The sequence below is a fragment of the Fusarium mangiferae genome (assembly GCF_900044065.1).
Source record: "Fusarium mangiferae strain MRC7560 genome assembly, contig: FMAN_scaffold007, whole genome shotgun sequence".
Lineage (NCBI taxonomy): Eukaryota > Fungi > Ascomycota > Sordariomycetes > Hypocreales > Nectriaceae > Fusarium > Fusarium mangiferae.
The window spans coordinates 210,424-227,675 of NW_024573927.1; the positions used below are offsets into that span (position 1 = coordinate 210,424).

General features: G+C 47.0%; 8 protein-coding genes across 8 annotated transcripts; 5 read left to right on the forward strand and 3 right to left on the reverse strand.

The window, feature by feature from the left end:
* Positions 1-139: 139 nt before the first annotated feature.
* On the forward strand, positions 140-915 carry FMAN_13163 (acetylesterase, trichothecene gene cluster; the record flags this gene model as incomplete). The annotated part of the gene is made up of 2 exons (XM_041832598.1): positions 140-514; positions 562-915. The coding sequence occupies 2 exons, from the start codon at positions 140-142 to the stop codon at positions 913-915; spliced, it is 729 nt and encodes a 242-aa protein (XP_041683045.1).
* A 121-nt stretch (positions 916-1,036) lies between these two features.
* On the reverse strand, positions 1,037-1,795 carry FMAN_13164 (uncharacterized protein; the record flags this gene model as incomplete). The annotated part of the gene is made up of 1 exon (XM_041832599.1): positions 1,037-1,795. One exon carries the CDS (start codon positions 1,793-1,795, stop codon positions 1,037-1,039), a length of 759 nt encoding a protein of 252 aa, XP_041683046.1.
* A 474-nt stretch (positions 1,796-2,269) lies between these two features.
* Positions 2,270-4,630, reverse strand: FMAN_13165 (uncharacterized protein; the record flags this gene model as incomplete). Its single annotated transcript, XM_041832600.1, has 1 exon — positions 2,270-4,630. One exon carries the CDS (start codon positions 4,628-4,630, stop codon positions 2,270-2,272), a length of 2,361 nt encoding a protein of 786 aa, XP_041683047.1.
* A 426-nt stretch (positions 4,631-5,056) lies between these two features.
* Positions 5,057-6,791, reverse strand: FMAN_13166 (putative cytochrome P450 monooxygenase (lovA); the record flags this gene model as incomplete). The annotated part of the gene is made up of 5 exons (XM_041832601.1): positions 5,057-5,493; positions 5,548-6,144; positions 6,193-6,261; positions 6,315-6,405; positions 6,441-6,791. 5 exons carry the CDS (start codon positions 6,789-6,791, stop codon positions 5,057-5,059), a joined length of 1,545 nt encoding a protein of 514 aa, XP_041683048.1.
* Positions 6,792-8,283: 1,492 nt separating this feature from the next.
* FMAN_13167 (uncharacterized protein) lies at positions 8,284-9,881 on the forward strand (the record flags this gene model as incomplete). Its single annotated transcript, XM_041832602.1, has 6 exons — positions 8,284-8,455; positions 8,512-8,630; positions 8,680-8,716; positions 8,810-9,057; positions 9,114-9,281; positions 9,366-9,881. The coding sequence occupies 6 exons, from the start codon at positions 8,284-8,286 to the stop codon at positions 9,879-9,881; spliced, it is 1,260 nt and encodes a 419-aa protein (XP_041683049.1).
* Positions 9,882-11,009: 1,128 nt separating this feature from the next.
* On the forward strand, positions 11,010-12,896 carry FMAN_13168 (uncharacterized protein; the record flags this gene model as incomplete). Its single annotated transcript, XM_041832603.1, has 1 exon — positions 11,010-12,896. One exon carries the CDS (start codon positions 11,010-11,012, stop codon positions 12,894-12,896), a length of 1,887 nt encoding a protein of 628 aa, XP_041683050.1.
* Positions 12,897-13,539: 643 nt separating this feature from the next.
* On the forward strand, positions 13,540-15,548 carry FMAN_13169 (uncharacterized protein; the record flags this gene model as incomplete). The annotated part of the gene is made up of 2 exons (XM_041832604.1): positions 13,540-13,959; positions 15,054-15,548. The coding sequence occupies 2 exons, from the start codon at positions 13,540-13,542 to the stop codon at positions 15,546-15,548; spliced, it is 915 nt and encodes a 304-aa protein (XP_041683051.1).
* A 564-nt stretch (positions 15,549-16,112) lies between these two features.
* FMAN_13170 (uncharacterized protein) lies at positions 16,113-17,040 on the forward strand (the record flags this gene model as incomplete). The annotated part of the gene is made up of 3 exons (XM_041832605.1): positions 16,113-16,184; positions 16,233-16,679; positions 16,750-17,040. 3 exons carry the CDS (start codon positions 16,113-16,115, stop codon positions 17,038-17,040), a joined length of 810 nt encoding a protein of 269 aa, XP_041683052.1.
* Between the last annotated feature and the right edge of the window lie 212 nt (positions 17,041-17,252).

A 17,252-nucleotide genomic window follows, 5' to 3' on the forward strand; every position in this document is an offset into this window, starting at 1 on the left:
GGAATTATTTGAGCTGTTGCAATGCTTGCAAGACATCAAGTGATTGGACAGACTTGCCGGATATGAAGGTATATAGTTCACTGAGGGGACAGATCTGTTCATTTCATCGGCCAAGCTCTGTGACTATTCATTTCTCACTATGAAGTTCTTTCCCCTCGCTGCAAGCGTCCTGACCCTCTTCGGAGGTGCTGAGGCCAAGAAGTCGCCTTTCTTTATCTTGACGGGTGACTCCACCGTTGCCACCGGTGGAGGCTGGGGTGATGCCCTTCTGAACAGCACCAAGAAACCCGCAGGCGGTATCAACATCGCCAAGAACGGTGCAACGACTGTATCTTTCCGATCCCAGGGCTTATGGGACACTGCTCTTGACAATGTAAAGAGTCACAAGAAGGATCATGAAGCTATTGTCACGATTCAGTTTGGACATAATGATCAGAAGACTCTTACGCTGGAGCAATACTCGGATAACCTTACTACTATGATTGGGGAGGTTAAAGAGGCTGGAGGGACTGCGGTAAGTTTAGCATTTCGAATTAACGGTGCAGCGACTGATTTTGACAGATTATCATCACGTCCCTAACCCGCCGTACTTTCAAGGACGGCAAGGTGGTTGAAAACCTTAGTAACGAGCGCGATGCAGCAATTGCTGTTGCGAACAAGGCTGGTGTAAAGTACTTGGATCTTAACACCGCAAGCACCAAGTATGTCAATGCTATTGGACAGGAAAATGCCGACAAGTATAATGAGATTGAGGGAGATCGCACTCATCTAAACTTCTCAGGGAAATTGGTCTTTGGAAGGATTGTGATGGATCTGTTGGTTGAGAAGAGACGTGATCTGGCCAGGTACATTAAGACGAACAAGAAGTTGAGTCAGCTTATTAGAGATGGGATTTATGCTACTGGAGCGGAGTGATTCTATAGAGGATAGCCGAAGCCTGCAAATAAAAACGCGGTGGTGTCTCCTTGGTAGCACCAGAGTACAAAGAGACTGTAGGCCACTTCGTGCTCACATACTGAATGCCGTTCCAAATTCCCTACCAGATTGGTGTCGGCTGTCCCTTAGTAGCTGTCTTGGGAGGATAAGACGCAACAACAGCTGTCAACCATAGAGAGTATGCTAACAAGATAAATCCCGCAACATACATGATAGTCTGATCAAAAATCTCAGGCAAAACAACTGCGCCCAAGCTGAATGGAGCAAACGTCCATATAACACAAGCCACATTCGTAAGACAGAATCCAATGGACAGACCGTTCCGTGAACCACGAGACAGATACTCGTGTGTCGGCCCGATAATCAAAAGCACATTGGTGAGCGCCCCTGTGAGCATGAAGCTACCAGCACCAAGAAACTCGATCAATATCCAGACTAGTGCAAACATGGCGATTTGCAGAAAGAAAGTATACGTCAAGATAGATGAAGTAGTCGGATGTTTTCCAAATAGCGGCGAAAACGTGGCGATGCGGTCTTTGGGACTTTGGATGGTATACCACATACAGAATATCTCAAGAAACGCCCATACTGCGAGTGAGAATGAGGTTGAGACAAAGAACCAGTGGTAACCGTAGCGGGGCGCTGCTTCGGCGAAGAGATAGACGAAAGTTAATTCGTGGGCGACGTAGAAGGTTTGCATCCAGAAGGGCATAGGGCCTTGACCTTCGCGGATGAGGAGTCGTATGGCGTATGTGTACTGTAGAAAGCCGATTGCGAAGCATGCGGTGGTCGCGATCATGACCGGCGTGTTGTCAAACTGGAGACTCTCCGCGATGCGTCCATAGTAGTCGATGTTCATGATGACGTGGGATAGAAGATGGCGATGCAGTTTTTCGATGTTTCTTGCAATGATTGATCTCGAGAAGTTTATAATGATATCTATATATAATATTTATTGTATTATAATGCTAAGTATGATACAGCTTTATATCAATACTAGTGTTCCAGAATATCGGGTCGCAAGATCAACTGCCGAAAACGGTCCAGTGTTATGACCCGAAAACCATGATCTCGGTACAGTTGAGAACCCCGATAGCCCGTTATTCTTTAACTAGAACGCAAGAGGAGAAAAAGTGCGCGCTGTTTGGGGCTCATTCTCGTGTTTGTTGATGTCAGAGAATTCTGATTGGCGGGCCCGTATTCTCGGTACGCTTATTATACGATAATGAATCGGGACGAGATGATCACTTGATGAGAGGCTTTTTAGGAGAGCAAGAAATGGAATTTATGCAGGATAGTAAAAAACTGTAAATAAGGTACTTGATTAATTTAGCTAAGCCTGGCACTTCTCTAATTCTTTGACTATCAGCCAATTGAACGATCTCAGCCACTTAAACTCACTTGACGACCCTGATACACTGAAATCTGAAGTCAAGCATCGAATAATTACATCTCTGTACCTACGACCCATTGCCAACCCAACACTCCGCTTGGTAAGTTCGATAGCATCATTTCTCAAAAGAACATGAGGATAGACCTCATCCCACAACGACCAGAAAGATTCCCTCTCCTGAGCGCTCGCAGCGTTCCACGCACTAAGCGACATACCTTCTATGTGCTCCTCGTCGAGAATTAGGCGCAGCTGGCTGATATATGGCTCGAGCTCCTCTGACCATGCGATCGGCACGTCAGGTACCATCGTGTCAAAAAGTCTTCCGCGCGCTGCTCGGATAGACTTTGTAGCCGTGATCAACCGGCCGTTCAAATCCCGATCTTCCCAGAAGCCGAAATTGTATGCGAGCCAGGCCACGTCTCGCATTCCTATCGAAGCAACCGGTTGTGAAAGAAGACCCATAGATTCAATCGGTCGCCATAGCCCGATCTCGAGAAGTAATAGACCTAAAGAGTAGTACTCGTGTCTTCGCTTGTAGTATGAGTCTCGCTTATTATGACGTGCATACTCCCCCAGTTCGTAATTGTCATCCGAAGGTGCTTCGGATATAAGCTTGTGGAAGATATAGGCTGGGTGCTGATAGATTGCTTCTCGTAATAAGTCGGTGTTCTCATGTTCTCCTCGGAGAACCACATATGACTCTTCCGACTGGGTAGTCGGTCTGACTTTTCGCCTCAAAGGTCCAGACCGTCTTGAATCATTTGCATTACTTCGCCTGTCAGAATAATAACTTCGCTTGCCAGATCCACCTGATAAGCCATTCCACAGTGAAGGTATAAAAACTCCCTGGACCGCTGTGAAAAGCCCTTGATTTGATTTTGTAGTTCGTCTCAAAGGCTGAGAACGTCTGCTCTCACCTCCCTTACTGCGGCTATCCGACCCTCGGGGTGATCTATCCCGCTTTGGCGGCGCAGCAGCCTTTTCATCAGCGGACCCCTCAGTCTCCCAATCTGAACCCATCCCGACGGTCTTGCGAGTCTCTTTCTCATTTTGTTCCACGAAGTTTGTTTTGCGAGAAAATCTAAAGCCCTTGAGATATGGTCGATCAACTCGATATGTTCCACCTGCGTCCATATCTTTAAAGAAGAGGATATTCTTCGATGATATATCTTTATGCATCCATCCGGCAGAGTGCATCTGAAAGATGGCCCTGCATATGGCCTGGGCTAGTTGAAATCGATCGTCCAGTGTAGGAATCCGGCTATTTCCGTTACTCATCATCTCGTGCAGTGTTACTGGCTCCGCTACTGGGTCAACATCATCAGGCAGCTCGTGGATCATCGTTGGGGTTTCTGTGTCCATAAAAGAAATTCCTAGGCACCGCGGCGTGCTAAAATCCTGAGACATCCTCGCTTGACTCAAGAGAGAAGCCAAAAGCCGAGTGTTCCGATGTTTGCTACCCTGAGCGTCTGATCGAATTGTCTGATGTGTCTCTAGGAAAACACGCCTCTGGTCCCACGTACCCAAGCGAGAGCCCTGCCCATCAGGTTGAATCTCATTTCGCGGGATAACCAAGACCTCATCTGCCTTGGGACTCTGGCCGCTGATCTTCAGTGCCACGGACGCTGCGGATGAGATCCTTTTGTATTGATCCATACTGCCTGAAGAGACCAAACTTTCCCGATTCGTGCCCAAGGATCGATAAACCTCCAGACTATCTTTACTCGCAGAGGCGAGAAGCACTGCTAGAACGTCTCGGGTAATTGTGAAGCCAATTTCGCGGGGAAGGAGGCTGTATAGACTGTCATTGTAGTACTTCAACTGTTGTAACAGATCGTGAAACTTTTCTTTATCCATGATAGCCCATTTGAATCGCCCGATTCTAGAAATATAAGACCTGGTGCTCTTCGAAGACGAATTGGCTTCTGAATCTGCCTTTTCGAAAGACGATAGCTTGACACCATATTTGTCGAATAAACAGTCCGTGTCATCGAAGACATCTCTAATACACGTCAAAGTCCGAACAACGACCTGGCAAAGGGCCTCATTCTCAAGAAGTCGTCGATCCAGATTACTGTCGTCAGGCTCAAGACCAGACTCAGATTTAGTTTCGCTCGACAGTCCCGTGCCTTGCCCCCATTGGGCCAAACGACGTTCCTCGATAGCAAGCCTTGTTCCGAGGTGCGTTGCGGTCTTTTCGAGTTCCTTTGCTTCGATAAAAATCTTGTATGCGGAAATCGATTGCTTGAAAAGCTCAATGGCTAAGGGGACGACTCCAATAGCAAGACCGGCCAGCTCCATTATGTCTCAATTGGATGCTGACATGAGATGAAAGAGCTAGGATTCTAGGGCGTGCGGGCAGCCGCTTTGAGGGGCTAACGTGATGCTGCAGTTCTGGTCACATGTTCATGCATAACCCTGGGCTGTTGATTATAGCTAGCTTGAAAGCAATTATCTACTTTTTAATTTCATTTCTTTATTCATAATTATTATGAGAATATGAAACTGATACCACTAATTGCATTATGAGAATAAATCGGGCCAAGCAGCTCAGTTAATGAGTGATATTGCAAAGATTGTGAAAAAAACCTACATTTTTTGGCAATTTAGATAACTATAGTATGCAGAGCGCTTTATCCTGATCTCTGCCCCGCTATTACCACCCCCCAGACTTGGTCTTTCTCTTTGCAGCGCCCCAGAGAATGCATTCAACAGAGAATTGCGACCCTATGAGCTGGAAAGAGAATCGAAATCCAACTCTTCAGTGCGACGTCGAACCAGCAAATTCGAAGAATAATCACCCAGCAGTTTAAAGCCTGAGAAAGATGGTTGCGGCTTGCAACCTTCGGGCAACTTCCAGTCGTACTTTAGCAGCATATGGCACAAGAGAATCTTGATCTCGTTCGCAGCGAAGAAGCGTCCGGGACATGCATGATATCCATGTCCAAAGCCAAGATGATCAGAACTGGTGCTGACAAGATGCGCTTTCTTGTCGTCGCCCGTCTGACGCATCTTCACAAATCGATATGGATCGAATTGAAGTGCGTTGTCGTAAGTGTCGGAATCCCACATGTGCGACATATTTCCGATGATCTTGTCGCCCTTCTTGAGGATGTCACCGTTGGGAAGGGTAACATCGGCCGTCGCGACCCTCCTGAAAGCACCTAGAGCAAATGTTAGAGGGTGATAACGTGTCGGGAAGTGTGAACAGAACTTACCTAACAAGATTGGACGCATCCTTTGAGACTCTTTGACCACGCTGTCCATCAACTTCAGGTTATATAGAGCTGCTTTGGTCATCCCGCCCTCGGCTCTCAAGACAGAAACGATCTCTTCCCGTAGCTCCTGCAATACCTTGGGATACTGACTGAGATTGAGAAGTGTCTCGGCAAGTAAGTCGGACGTGGTATGATACGCCACGATTGAGACAGCAATCTGTTCCTTGGCGGGGTCATGCTTCTCGTACTCCCTCTCAAACCACTCAAGTGAGTCATCAAAGGGACACGGTTTCCCTTCAGCAAGTGCCTTTCGCTTGATAGCATTTCGGCGTTCAATATGGGGCTTGAGACACGCTCGCGCTTCGTTCAGCTTTGCTCGGATAGCCCAACAGTGAGGAAGAAACCAGTGGATGTATGGTCGAAGCCATCGGGGGTATTCTCGTAGATGGCCTCCGTAGCCAAAAGCTAAAAGTGTATACTCGCTTGAGGTCCTATTCCATTCTTCATCCCGGCAGAGCTCTTCACCCATGAAGATTCTGGAGGATACGCGGGATACGACGCGGATAAGGTCTGCCTGGGGTCGGATCGCGTGCCATTCTAGGCTTTGTCAGCCCTGTGATCATAACTGCAAGACGAGGCAATTACCTGAAGAGTCCGTGAGACAGTCGCGGATCGCTAAGGATGATTCTTCAGAGACGGGACCAGTTATCCTGGCTAGAGGATCAAGGTCAATAAGTAGCCGAGAGAGAGGAGCTCACAAAACTAACTCAAAGCCTTTGTGATATACTTGTTGATGACGGTTGGCATTTTAGGATCGAATCCAAAAGGGCCAAAACCAGGAATGTACTGATGAGAGTCCTGTTTTGCATTAGCATCACGCCATCGTTTTGAACACCAGCACTTGCATCTTTAGCCGGGGTCAGAAAGTCGAGCTGTCGGTTATTCTTCAATGCGTCGACCCACGAAGGAGGAATAACTAGAACCTTGCCTATCTCGGTGTAAGCCCTGTATGGTTGATCTTTATAGGCTGTTCGTGAGTTGGCAAGGAGACTCTTGCTGTTGGCGAGGAACTCCTTGACCACCCGTCTGTCGGTCAGTTCCAAAGGCTTCTTGGGAATCAGAAATGGGTATTTTTCGTCTTGAGTGAAGAAAGAGAAGTTGACGATAAAGATTGTGATGAGGGAAATTGCGGAAAGAACCGCATATTGCGGATTCTGGAGTATGGTATCGAAGTATGTCGACATCTTGGGGAACTGCCGATGGTGGGATGATGGATTTGAATCCTTCACGGCATTGATGCTGTACTTATACCATCCACGAGGTATATATCAAAAGAAGGATCGGCATAGAATGCTACTCTTCTGTACATTGCCTCAGTCTCCCTCTCCCCGGAGCTCTAAGACGCGAGCCCCGACGGGGGGCATAAAAATAACAGGGCCTCAGTCCAGCATGTCAAAAACAAGTGGCTCAAACAACTTTGACCGTTGCCTGGGACTCTTTGTCCATTATTGTGTCACCCCAGCTGGCGTCTCTCGAATTTCTGAGACCCCGAGAGCCCGAGTCCTTAACAAAACACCACCACATCGACAATGCATAAACGAAATAACACATCATATCGGCCCAACCCCGTGAATATCTCTGTTTCAATGTAACACTAGGGTCGTATAGCCACGCACGAAGGGCAGTGCATGAGCCAATAGGATAATAGGTGTATACGATTATAACCGAGATTTTCGCCAAGCATTTCCTGTTTGGATTCGTATCAAAGCCCTGCGCCATACACTTACTCACGGGCCACGACAGCCAAGCATGGAGAATCCATGGAAACTCCGCGGACGGAGAGCGGAATGAATTGAGGGGGACAGAGACGAGTCATGCGATGACCAAGAGAGTGGTTGTGAAACAGGAGAACAGTGGAGAGTGAACGCCTGCTAAAAATGGCGGCAAAGGACATGAAAAGTAAGACAAAATTACAGTAGAAGATAAGCTTACTACAAGTCTCTGATTTCTGCATCAGTAGTATGAAGCTACGCTTTGAGATGAACTCTATTGAAATCAGTGCAGACTCTGAGCCGTCTCAAATGTATGATTAACTTCAATAACGCGAAAGTCTATCGACGTCAGATCCTCACGGGGATAATGTGATTGTGCCGCAGCACTGCAGCTCTAACCGGTTTAGTCCTGCCAAGGGTGATCACCTACCCTCCATCGGCAGTTTCTTTTCCCCCAGTGACGAGCGGTCTTTGCACCGTAATACGGGCCGTACCGAGTCGATAATCGGATTTCGGCACTGGGGGGAGGGTGAGGGCGGAATTGATGCGCGAAGGACGGTTACGCAAGATTGACCAAGTCACCGGCTATTTTCAACGGCGCATTGCCGGTCATGCAATTGCTTCTCAATTTGGCGATAGTAAACCCTTTGTACTGGTTGGAAGTGTCAAGGCGGATCACATGTCGGTTAGCACTCACGAATAGAGCTCCAATTACATTGGGCTTATGAAATGACACTATTGCAGCACTATTTACATAGGCGCTGATTACTCTCAAATATAGTTGCCGAAATAGGTTCTGCAACTCAATAGCCCAGCCACTTGGCTGGTTGTGGCTTGTTCTAGACTTTGAATTGTTTTATCAAAGGCATTTAAACCTGTAGTGTGCTCGATACTTAATAGTTGACAGCGCCATGGCAGCTCCGTAGCAATCTCTCTCAAAAAAGGTCTTTATTGCAGTTAAACTATGTCTACCGCCACTACTTCCACGAGTCCAACCGACGTTGGACAAGCTCTGATCAATGCACTGAACAACCCAACAGGCAATCTGACAAGATCACTACTTTTGGCTGATCAAGATGGGAATATCACAGGCAAAAGGGGCTCTCGTTTTATTCTTCAGTCTAATGGCTACCTCGGTACTTCTTACTCTCGTTTCCTAGTAGCGCTTCTTCAACTGACCTCATACTGTCAGATCTGAGGGCGTCCCTCGTCGCCAGCCAGAATTTCCCCTTGGATGCGGCATCATTTGAGACCCTGTATCCCAATGCCTCTCTACAGTCGTTGCATAACTTTGATCCCCTTCTATACAAGGTATGCTTGTCCTATAGAGTCTCGACGTGTTTGCTTACCTATCGCGAAGCAAACAGAGACCGCGATTCTGGACTTTTGGAACGCCTGTAGCGACTTTAATCAATTCGCTCTCTAGAGCTTCTGTACTTCATAGACCGCGCATTGGGAATAGACTCATGGAAAGACTGACAGACTTGCAGGGACCATTTTCATCGAGACGCAGATGATTTGCCAAGCTCTCATCGATCAGCTCACGGGCGAGGGAGGATCCAGCCTGCAGGGAGTCATTAACACATTGACTAGCCAGACATACTCCCAGCCAGGCTCCGGGAGTGACCCTGAGTTCAAAAGTCTTGCTCAAAGCGCCAGCGAAATGTTCTTGAATCTCAGCCAGGCAGTGAACCAGAGAACGAGTAGTATTCAGGCTTTAGCAGGCACTATCTCGGCTGTGAGTGGTCCGATGTGGCTGTTTGAGAAATTATGAATAAGGCTGATTCAGCATAGCAAGGAAGCAAGATTCAGGCGACCAAGACCGAAATCGATGCCGTCGTGCAGAAGTTTGGTGTCGAAGCTGGTGACGGTTATATCTCTACGCTTGATGAGAAAACTCCCATGAATCTAATATTCCTCAGTAACATCTTCGAAGCAGTTCAGGCCGTGAAGGCAGATTGGGTAAGTCTTTGTTACTGCACACAGCAAGTGCTTGGCCTTATGTTTCATTGATGCCATAGTTGATACTGACGGTACGTTGCACAGGACCGTGAGATGATGGAAGCTGGCACCACAGTGTCTTACATCTATATCCCTGTTGCCGGCTGGATTTCTGGGTCAAACGCTATCCTTACAAAGCAGAAAGATGTCAGACTGGCATGGGATAAGTACCAAGCACAAATCGCGAAAAAGAGTAATGACACCAATAAGACAGCTTATGCTCTTGTTGGTGCAGTAAATCTGCTTTCTTTCCAGAATGGAGCCCTGTGTGATAAGATACAGAGTGTCGAGAGGGCGTTGGGAGAGATTCAGTCTACCTTTGCAGCAATTGGTAGTAACCTGGGACAGGTTGCAACGATGATGGCTGCTGCGGATGGAACTGTCAGAACATCGCTGATTGCGAACCAGCAGGCGATACAAGCGGGAATCGCCAACGCTGTGAAAGAGTTTCAGGATACTTTGTCTGCGGTTAACGCACTTGTCACGATTGACTCGAATTTCCAGACTACTGGGATCACTGCGGACATAAACGCGCCCAGCGTCTTTCCAGAAAATTCCTAGGGGTCATATAGTGAGAGCAGGGAATACCAGAGATACAATTTGCGAGAGCGGAATGTTCAAGATAAGATACCGTAATGTGATGCAGTTATTTGAGCTAAGCTCAGACTCGTATCACGGATCCCAGTCCAGCAATGGATAGGATCACTGACCTCAAGCGCAACAGTTCCCAAGATACTCAACTTGTGCCGAAAAAGCCCTGGCTTCATCCCGCATACCATTCATCCGCCCCCACTGCGCATCAAATGCCATAACAACCATCAACGCCTCCCGCTGCGGTGTGCGATTATGAAGTGTTTCCCCATCACGCATAGCTAGTATAGACTGTGCTACTGAAACGTAACCACTTCTGTTAATTCCATTGTACGCACTGTTCATTTCGATGCTGAGGCTCCTCATAGTACTGCGATGTCCCAAAATTCTCGTCCTCAATGCGTATATGTCATGATTGAGTTTTGTCTGTTTGGGGGCCCTCCTACCATAGGAAGCGAGTCTATCGACTAAACGTCCCAGTTCTTCCTTGGCGACGTCGATGCGTTGGGACAGATCGGGGAATTGACTCACGTGGTGGAGAGATGTACGCAGGGACTCTTTTAAACCATATGTAATCTTCATATCCGCGGGGAGAAAACCTTGTTCTATCAATAGTTTGCGTTATCGATTTGACAGTTGGTGAAATGTGTTGAAGGAGAAATGGCTAGAGAAATGAGAGTGCCGGTTAGATAGTCAGATATTTATAGGCGTTGATGTCGACTTGAGCCCTTTTCACTTTCGTAACCTCGCAGCTAAGAACTCCTAGACGTTTGTTTTTGGGCATCCGCTATAGAGAACAAAGGGCTCACAATAACGAAACATTGATAAGACTGAATCTACATGAAGATGGGACCTAAATGGAGCGCTGGCAATCGGTTCTTTTCAGACAGTCATTCGATGGTCTAGCCATATCGTGATAAAATGATTGTTGAAAGCCATTCACCGCGTTTGAGCTGGCAAGTTGCCTTGTCTTACTTATCTTGATTACCGATATATACGTTGAGACTGGACTTGCAGGGGTGAAAATGTCAGTGGAGACTTGCCAGAGCGGGGGCAAACCAGGAGGAGAGAAATCATGACATCTTCACCGACCTCACCATGGATGTTCAACCCTTTGCTCTCTTTCCTTACGAGCCCCTAAAATCCGACGAGTTACGCTTATTGCACGTAGAACCTGGCGATACTGGCTTGATACGCGTCGAGCTCAGAACTGTTAAATCCCGCACGTCGCAAAGATTCTGGGCCTTGTCTTACGTCTGGGGCGCGAGAGAAAACCCCGCCACGATCCTTCTGAATGATCAGCCATTCAGCGTCACGAGAAACTTATACAATGCTCTCTATCAGTATCGCCGTCATGCTTTTCAGGGCTACGGCAGTGATGACAAGGCTTTGCTTTGGGTGGATGCAATTTGCATCAACCAGAACGATCAGGTCGAAAAGTCAATTCAAGTTCCCCGCATGTCAGAGATCTACGGCCAATGTGAACGTGTGTCGGCGTGGTTGGGCCCAGTTGGCAGTGACGAGGAGAGTCATGTTTGCAGATTAGCAGAGAGATTGAAGTACTTCCAATCACCTGCAGACTTAACCAGTCAAGGCCTTTCTGAAGATGACCGAATCACAGCATTCATGAAGTCTGGACGTTCTGACGAGACAGCCGCAATCGAAGTCGAGTCTGTGCGGAAGGCTTTAAGATCCATCGGTCATCGCCCATGGTTCCGAAGGATCTGGATTCTTCAAGAAGCTGTCCTAGCAAAGCAACAACCAATCTTGCTATGCGGACCTTTCGAGCTGGGATACGAGATATTCTTCAAGACTTGGGTTCTGATGCTGAATCCATCTGAGGACGGACAGCTGCTGTACTCGTTCATGGCAGAAAACCCAGTCAGGTTCAAAGGCATTGAGTTGGTGTACAAGAACATTCTACAAGTCAGAAGCGAAAATACCCCAGAAGAAGCAAAAGCCGCCGTGAGTCAGGAAAAGCAGTGTGCTCTAGACATCGTAAAGTTGCTCAATGAGACGACGGAATTGGAAGCTACGGTGGCTCACGATCGTTTGTACGCCCTCATTGGTCTTTTGGATTGCGATCCTCTACCTTCAGCCCTTCAGCCAGACTACACCCAATCCTTCGAGGATCTCTGCTACAGGCTCTCAATGTTTGTTCTTGAACAGACTCAAGAGATCCTCATCTTGAACCTGGGAACTGTCGGCAGTCTCCCATCTGTACCCTCGTGGACACCAGATCTCCGAAATAGCTGGACAGCGAGATCCAATCTAATCCCCAGCCCTGGGAAGTGTTTCAAAGTTTCTGAGGACGGCAGGATTCTTACTATGCCAGCGATCATCCTCGGAGAATGTGTGTCTGTCTGCAAGCCCGTCGCTCCTGATCCCGATACTGGTACCGTATCACCGGCAGCATTTTTGCAATTTGATGAGGCTGTAGTCAAAGTAGCTGCAGCTATTAGAAGAGTTACTCGCATGGAAGTCATGACCGAGTGGTTCAAGTTTCATCTTGCAGATATATACACCGAAGAGCGTTTGACTCAAAATCCCATCATCGTGCAGAGAGTCATGATGGCTTATGTGTGCATGGTCCAGCGTCAACCACTGTCCGCACTGGGGATAAGATTTGGAACGAAAGAACAGTTGCAAGGCGCATATGGAATGGTCACAGACTCCATTTTTCAACAGAGTTTGGTTGGGTGTAGTAACTTTGTGCTACAAGATGGAACAGTGGGACAGTTACTTCACGGTGACGCAGTAGCAGCTGTTGAGGATGCAATTTGCGCTTTTCCGGGTCTATCAACTCTTTTTCTCATACGGAGAAGTGACGATGGAAAATGTAAGATTGTTGGGCAGGTTTCAAAGTGGGAGAATATTGGAGCAAGTTTACCTGCGGATCAGCTTGAGAGCTACCGTCGGTCTTTTGAAGCTGCACATTTGGGAAGAGACGTCGATAGTGTCGTTAGAATGGTAAGTATTGTGTAGGCAAAGGGCTGTAGTGGGCAGATCTCCGGGAATGATAATATCATATGGTCATCAGAGCGGATACATGCTGTGTGCAGTGATTAGTGAAACATGTGTAATTTGACACAAGTCTCAGATTCGATAGTGCCATGCAGCTGGGATTATATGGTCATGTTTGCGAAAGACTACTTGGCAAATTCGTTCAACTCAACTAGCCTCACTACTACTCTTTCTCTCTTTCCTCCTGCTTTCCGAAGAGATAAGCCGTGTGGTTCATGAAGCTCCTAAAAGGAGTATTTCCAACATGAGGGACTAGATCATCTCAAGCCTTCTGACGCCATGACCAGGCTACACTCGCGTTACGCAACCAATACCAAACAGCCATTCGAGTACTATGGTACTACAAGAGCTCGACTCCTGCAAGAGATTGGAGATAGTCGAGTTTAAACCAATAGTGTACGATAGGAACCGAAGTTACACGAGTTTCTCATTGAGGCTTTTTTGCGAAGAATCATCAAGCTGAAAACAACAAGAACAAGTAAGGAGGGTTGTATAACACCTGCCCAGCCCAAACAGTCGCTAGAAATCTTTGAACACCAGCACAAATCACACTATACTATTTTATACAAACGTCTATTCCTGCATTCCGGAGTCTCCTTCTGTCATGATTGAGACAGCTGGGGCAAGCTCATCTACCACTACTGTCCAGTGCAAAGGCCAGGAAACGGCTACCACGATCATATATGACGCAAGAACGGCCTTGGCATCTTATGCCGTCAAGAAAAGCAGTAGCGGCCATCATATGATTGGAAACGATATACCTGAGACCTCATTCTTACACAAGGAACTACGCAAAATCTCACAGGCTCGGGAGAAATCTGAATCATTTCATTGTTTGGTTTCTGAGAAGAAGTCTGAGATTGACTTTCGAGGTGCAGCAGGAAAAACAGCACTTCAAGTTGCCCTTGAGCTTAATCTTGTGGTGGAAGCAAACACTCTTGTCCTCGCTGGAGCGGACGTCACCCTAAGCAGTTTTGATGAGGAGAAGCTTATCCATTTAGCATGCCTCAACGGGCAGACTGAGGTAGGGGAATCGCTGCTTGGGAGAATTACGAGCATCAACGATACACACATCAATAACGAAACTCTGGCCGCAGCGTGCCAGATGGGCCACCTAGATATTATCAACCTAATGCTTAAAAACAGGGCTGATAAGGATATTTCTAATGATGATAGGTAGATGCCACTCTACTGGGCCTGTTTAGGGGATTAAGAAGAGATTGTTAAGCGTCTTCTTTAAGTAGATAGACTGAATATTAACGCCATTAAAGCGAAAATGAACCAGATACCGCTCAATATAGGCATAGAAATAGGCTATTACTATATTATTTATCTGCTCTTTAAATAATGCGGATCTCTGTATTAAGGATTCTATAGATTGGACTCCTTTGACAACGGCAACGAGAGGATAGGATTTAGAGATTATTAGGATGATACTTGGGCATAAAGTCAGATAGACAGACGGTTACTTGGAAATAACTGATGAGTGTCACTATACTTCTCTCCATGTAGACAGCATGCAGGGGTCTTGCAGAATTGTCTCTGAGCTGATCAGTGCTGGCGCAGATTGCGATGCTAGATGGCGAAACGATCATGCTGACCGTGACTGTCCAGATGCCCCTGGATGGACACCATTGCATGTCGCCTGCTTCCATGATCAAGACGAAATCGTTAGTCTTCTGTTACCAGAGATGCCATTACCAGTGGTCGAGGTTGATGCCGAAGCAGAGAATCGGAGAACTCCCTTGCACGCTACAAGCCTAGTAGGGAGTGAGCGTGTCGTCAAGTTGCTACTTGAAAGAAGAGCAGATATAAATGCTACGGACGATGAAGGAGGCACTTAATTGCATCTCGCTAGTGGTTACGGCTCGGGGTGGAGAAAACGGACACCAGAATGGAATCTGATAAAACCTGATCGCGACTCTTTCGAAGATTCAGAATCCGTGAAACGCTGTTGGGACTCCTCGCCTAGACAATATGTATCCGTCATTGAGCTTCTGATGCGATATGGAGCTGATCCAACCATAATCGCAGAGTACGACTCCACAGTTCTGCACAATGCGGCGATAGCTGTGCACAAAGGAATTGCTGAAAAACTCCTCGACTTGATGCGACCAGATACTCTTTCTTGAAGAGACTGGAAGCACAGCCCAATTTATTCTGCGCTTCTGGGTGAGCATCCGCTCGCTGCCATGGAATCGCTGCTCGCCACAGGAAGTCAAGGAAGCGCCTTTTTGGAAGAACGGTGGAAAGCTTCAAGTCATCGAAATGGCGGCTAAAATGATTAAGCCCTTTGATATTCTGGGTTTACTATTTTGTGAGATGCCAAGCGAGTGCGAAATTGTAGTCACTGGATCTGATAATTGGGGTCCGATCCAGTGGGCGGCACACCAAAGACTTCCAAATGTCTTGTCCAAACTTATCGATGACTCTGTTCGTGCTGAAGACATCGGTAGGATGGTCCATGAGGCATTGTTGGCAACGTCCAAGTCAATAACCCCTCAAGAACTCGAGCACGAGCCATCTTGCGAACTCTTTGCCCAAGTCATCTGGATTCTTATCACGAACTCTCAACGAACGCCCAAGAACATGGGAGCAGTCAGAGGTGTCTAGAACGTCGTGCGGAATGGGTTGACTAGTCGGGCGGGCGCAACACTATCTAACATTGCAGGGTCTTGTGATATGTCGCGAAAGCGAACATCTTATCTTCGAGATCAACAAAAAACAAAGCAAATTATTTCGTCTCGATAAAGAGTCAAGTCCACCTAAAGACAATTGCAAGCTCAAAGCATAAATTCAAATGATCCCGAACCTCGGGAAACAGGAGAAAGACACGATAGGCAATGCGGAAAGGAGTTAGGAGTCGAGGCAAGCAAAGCGGTAAAAAGTCCTACCATCTTGGGTACTTTACAGGACATTCTCAAGGATTCCCCTTTTGCACAGATATCTCAAACGCACAGAGACGAAGTCGATTACATACCTCCCGTACCTGGACCAAATACCAGGCGGATAGTCCAAGCGGCCGAGGCCACAGTTATAGCATACTTCAAAGCGAAAGGGGAATCAGGTAGAATTAGAAGAAATCAACCGATAAAGGAAGTTGTTTACGATCTAAGACCTACAGAAGTAGTTGGGACGGCAGTTAGGAATCTGCTTGGCATGACTCAAAGAGGATCAATGCATTTCAACAGCAATCTATACGCCAAAGAGAACCTCAAACTCACATGGATTCATTTACCTTCTACCAAGGTAGGTAATAGTGCAAACCCGACTGGAAAAGCCGCTGACTCGAGATAGATGGTTTGGATAAATGTCGGTGTCCTAATTGCATTTTCAGAGCTAAACGTAGAACATATGTGCAGAAGTCATACTAACATTATTTCCCAGGATCCTCTCACCACAATTATGTCACATGAACGTTATCGTACTCGCGACTACTACAAAGTCAGGTCTTCCTTCCGAGATAGCTGGGTTGAAGTCCCTGACAAAGAATCTCGTTCACGAATGATGAGGCCCCGGTCTGTGATCAGACCGACGGAGAAGTCAACGAACCTCCAGTTAAAAGAAGAAGAGACAACAGAATCTACTACACTCACAGAAACGGAAAAAACGGAAGATGGAAGTCGGGGATCGGAAGCTGCGGAGAGCGAGACCGGTCTCGCCGACTCGAAGACAGAGAATCAGAAGATCTACAATGACTGGGAATGCAATTCTGACCAGCTTCCAAAGAAGTCTCACGAATTCGTGTCTGCATCTACCATCTATATTTGTTGAACATCTATCTAGGTTTCTAGAGACTAATAACCTCTTCTAGATGCCATACCTATCCTATTTTACTTATTGTAGTCATTGGGATCCGAGACTACTCTCACACGACTGGGATCTAAAACAAGGGCATGATCATTACGAAGAGCTGTTGGATATGTACAAGGGGAAGGATGAACAACAACACGGTTCGCCAACTCTTGATGAACGGTACTACCAATTCGCTGGAGAAGACAACGGAGCCATAAACGACCAGAGCTGTAGGAATGAGAGCCAGATTGTGAGCAAGTATCTCAGAGAGAATGAGAGAGCAGGAGATATGAGCATTGAGAGAGCCTAATCAGCGGACAGTTGTACGTGTTAACCAAGTCTAGATCTGGGCTTTTCAACAAGTAGGTTAAATATGGCCTCGAACAAGTCTCGAGCTAACGGAACCCCAAATACTGTGTCATTACAGCTACCTCATCACCATTAGGTGGCAGCCCTGATTTACTTGTCGAAGAGATCCTGAATTCTCTAAGCAAACAGGGAGAATACGGCGGTAGTGGAGCA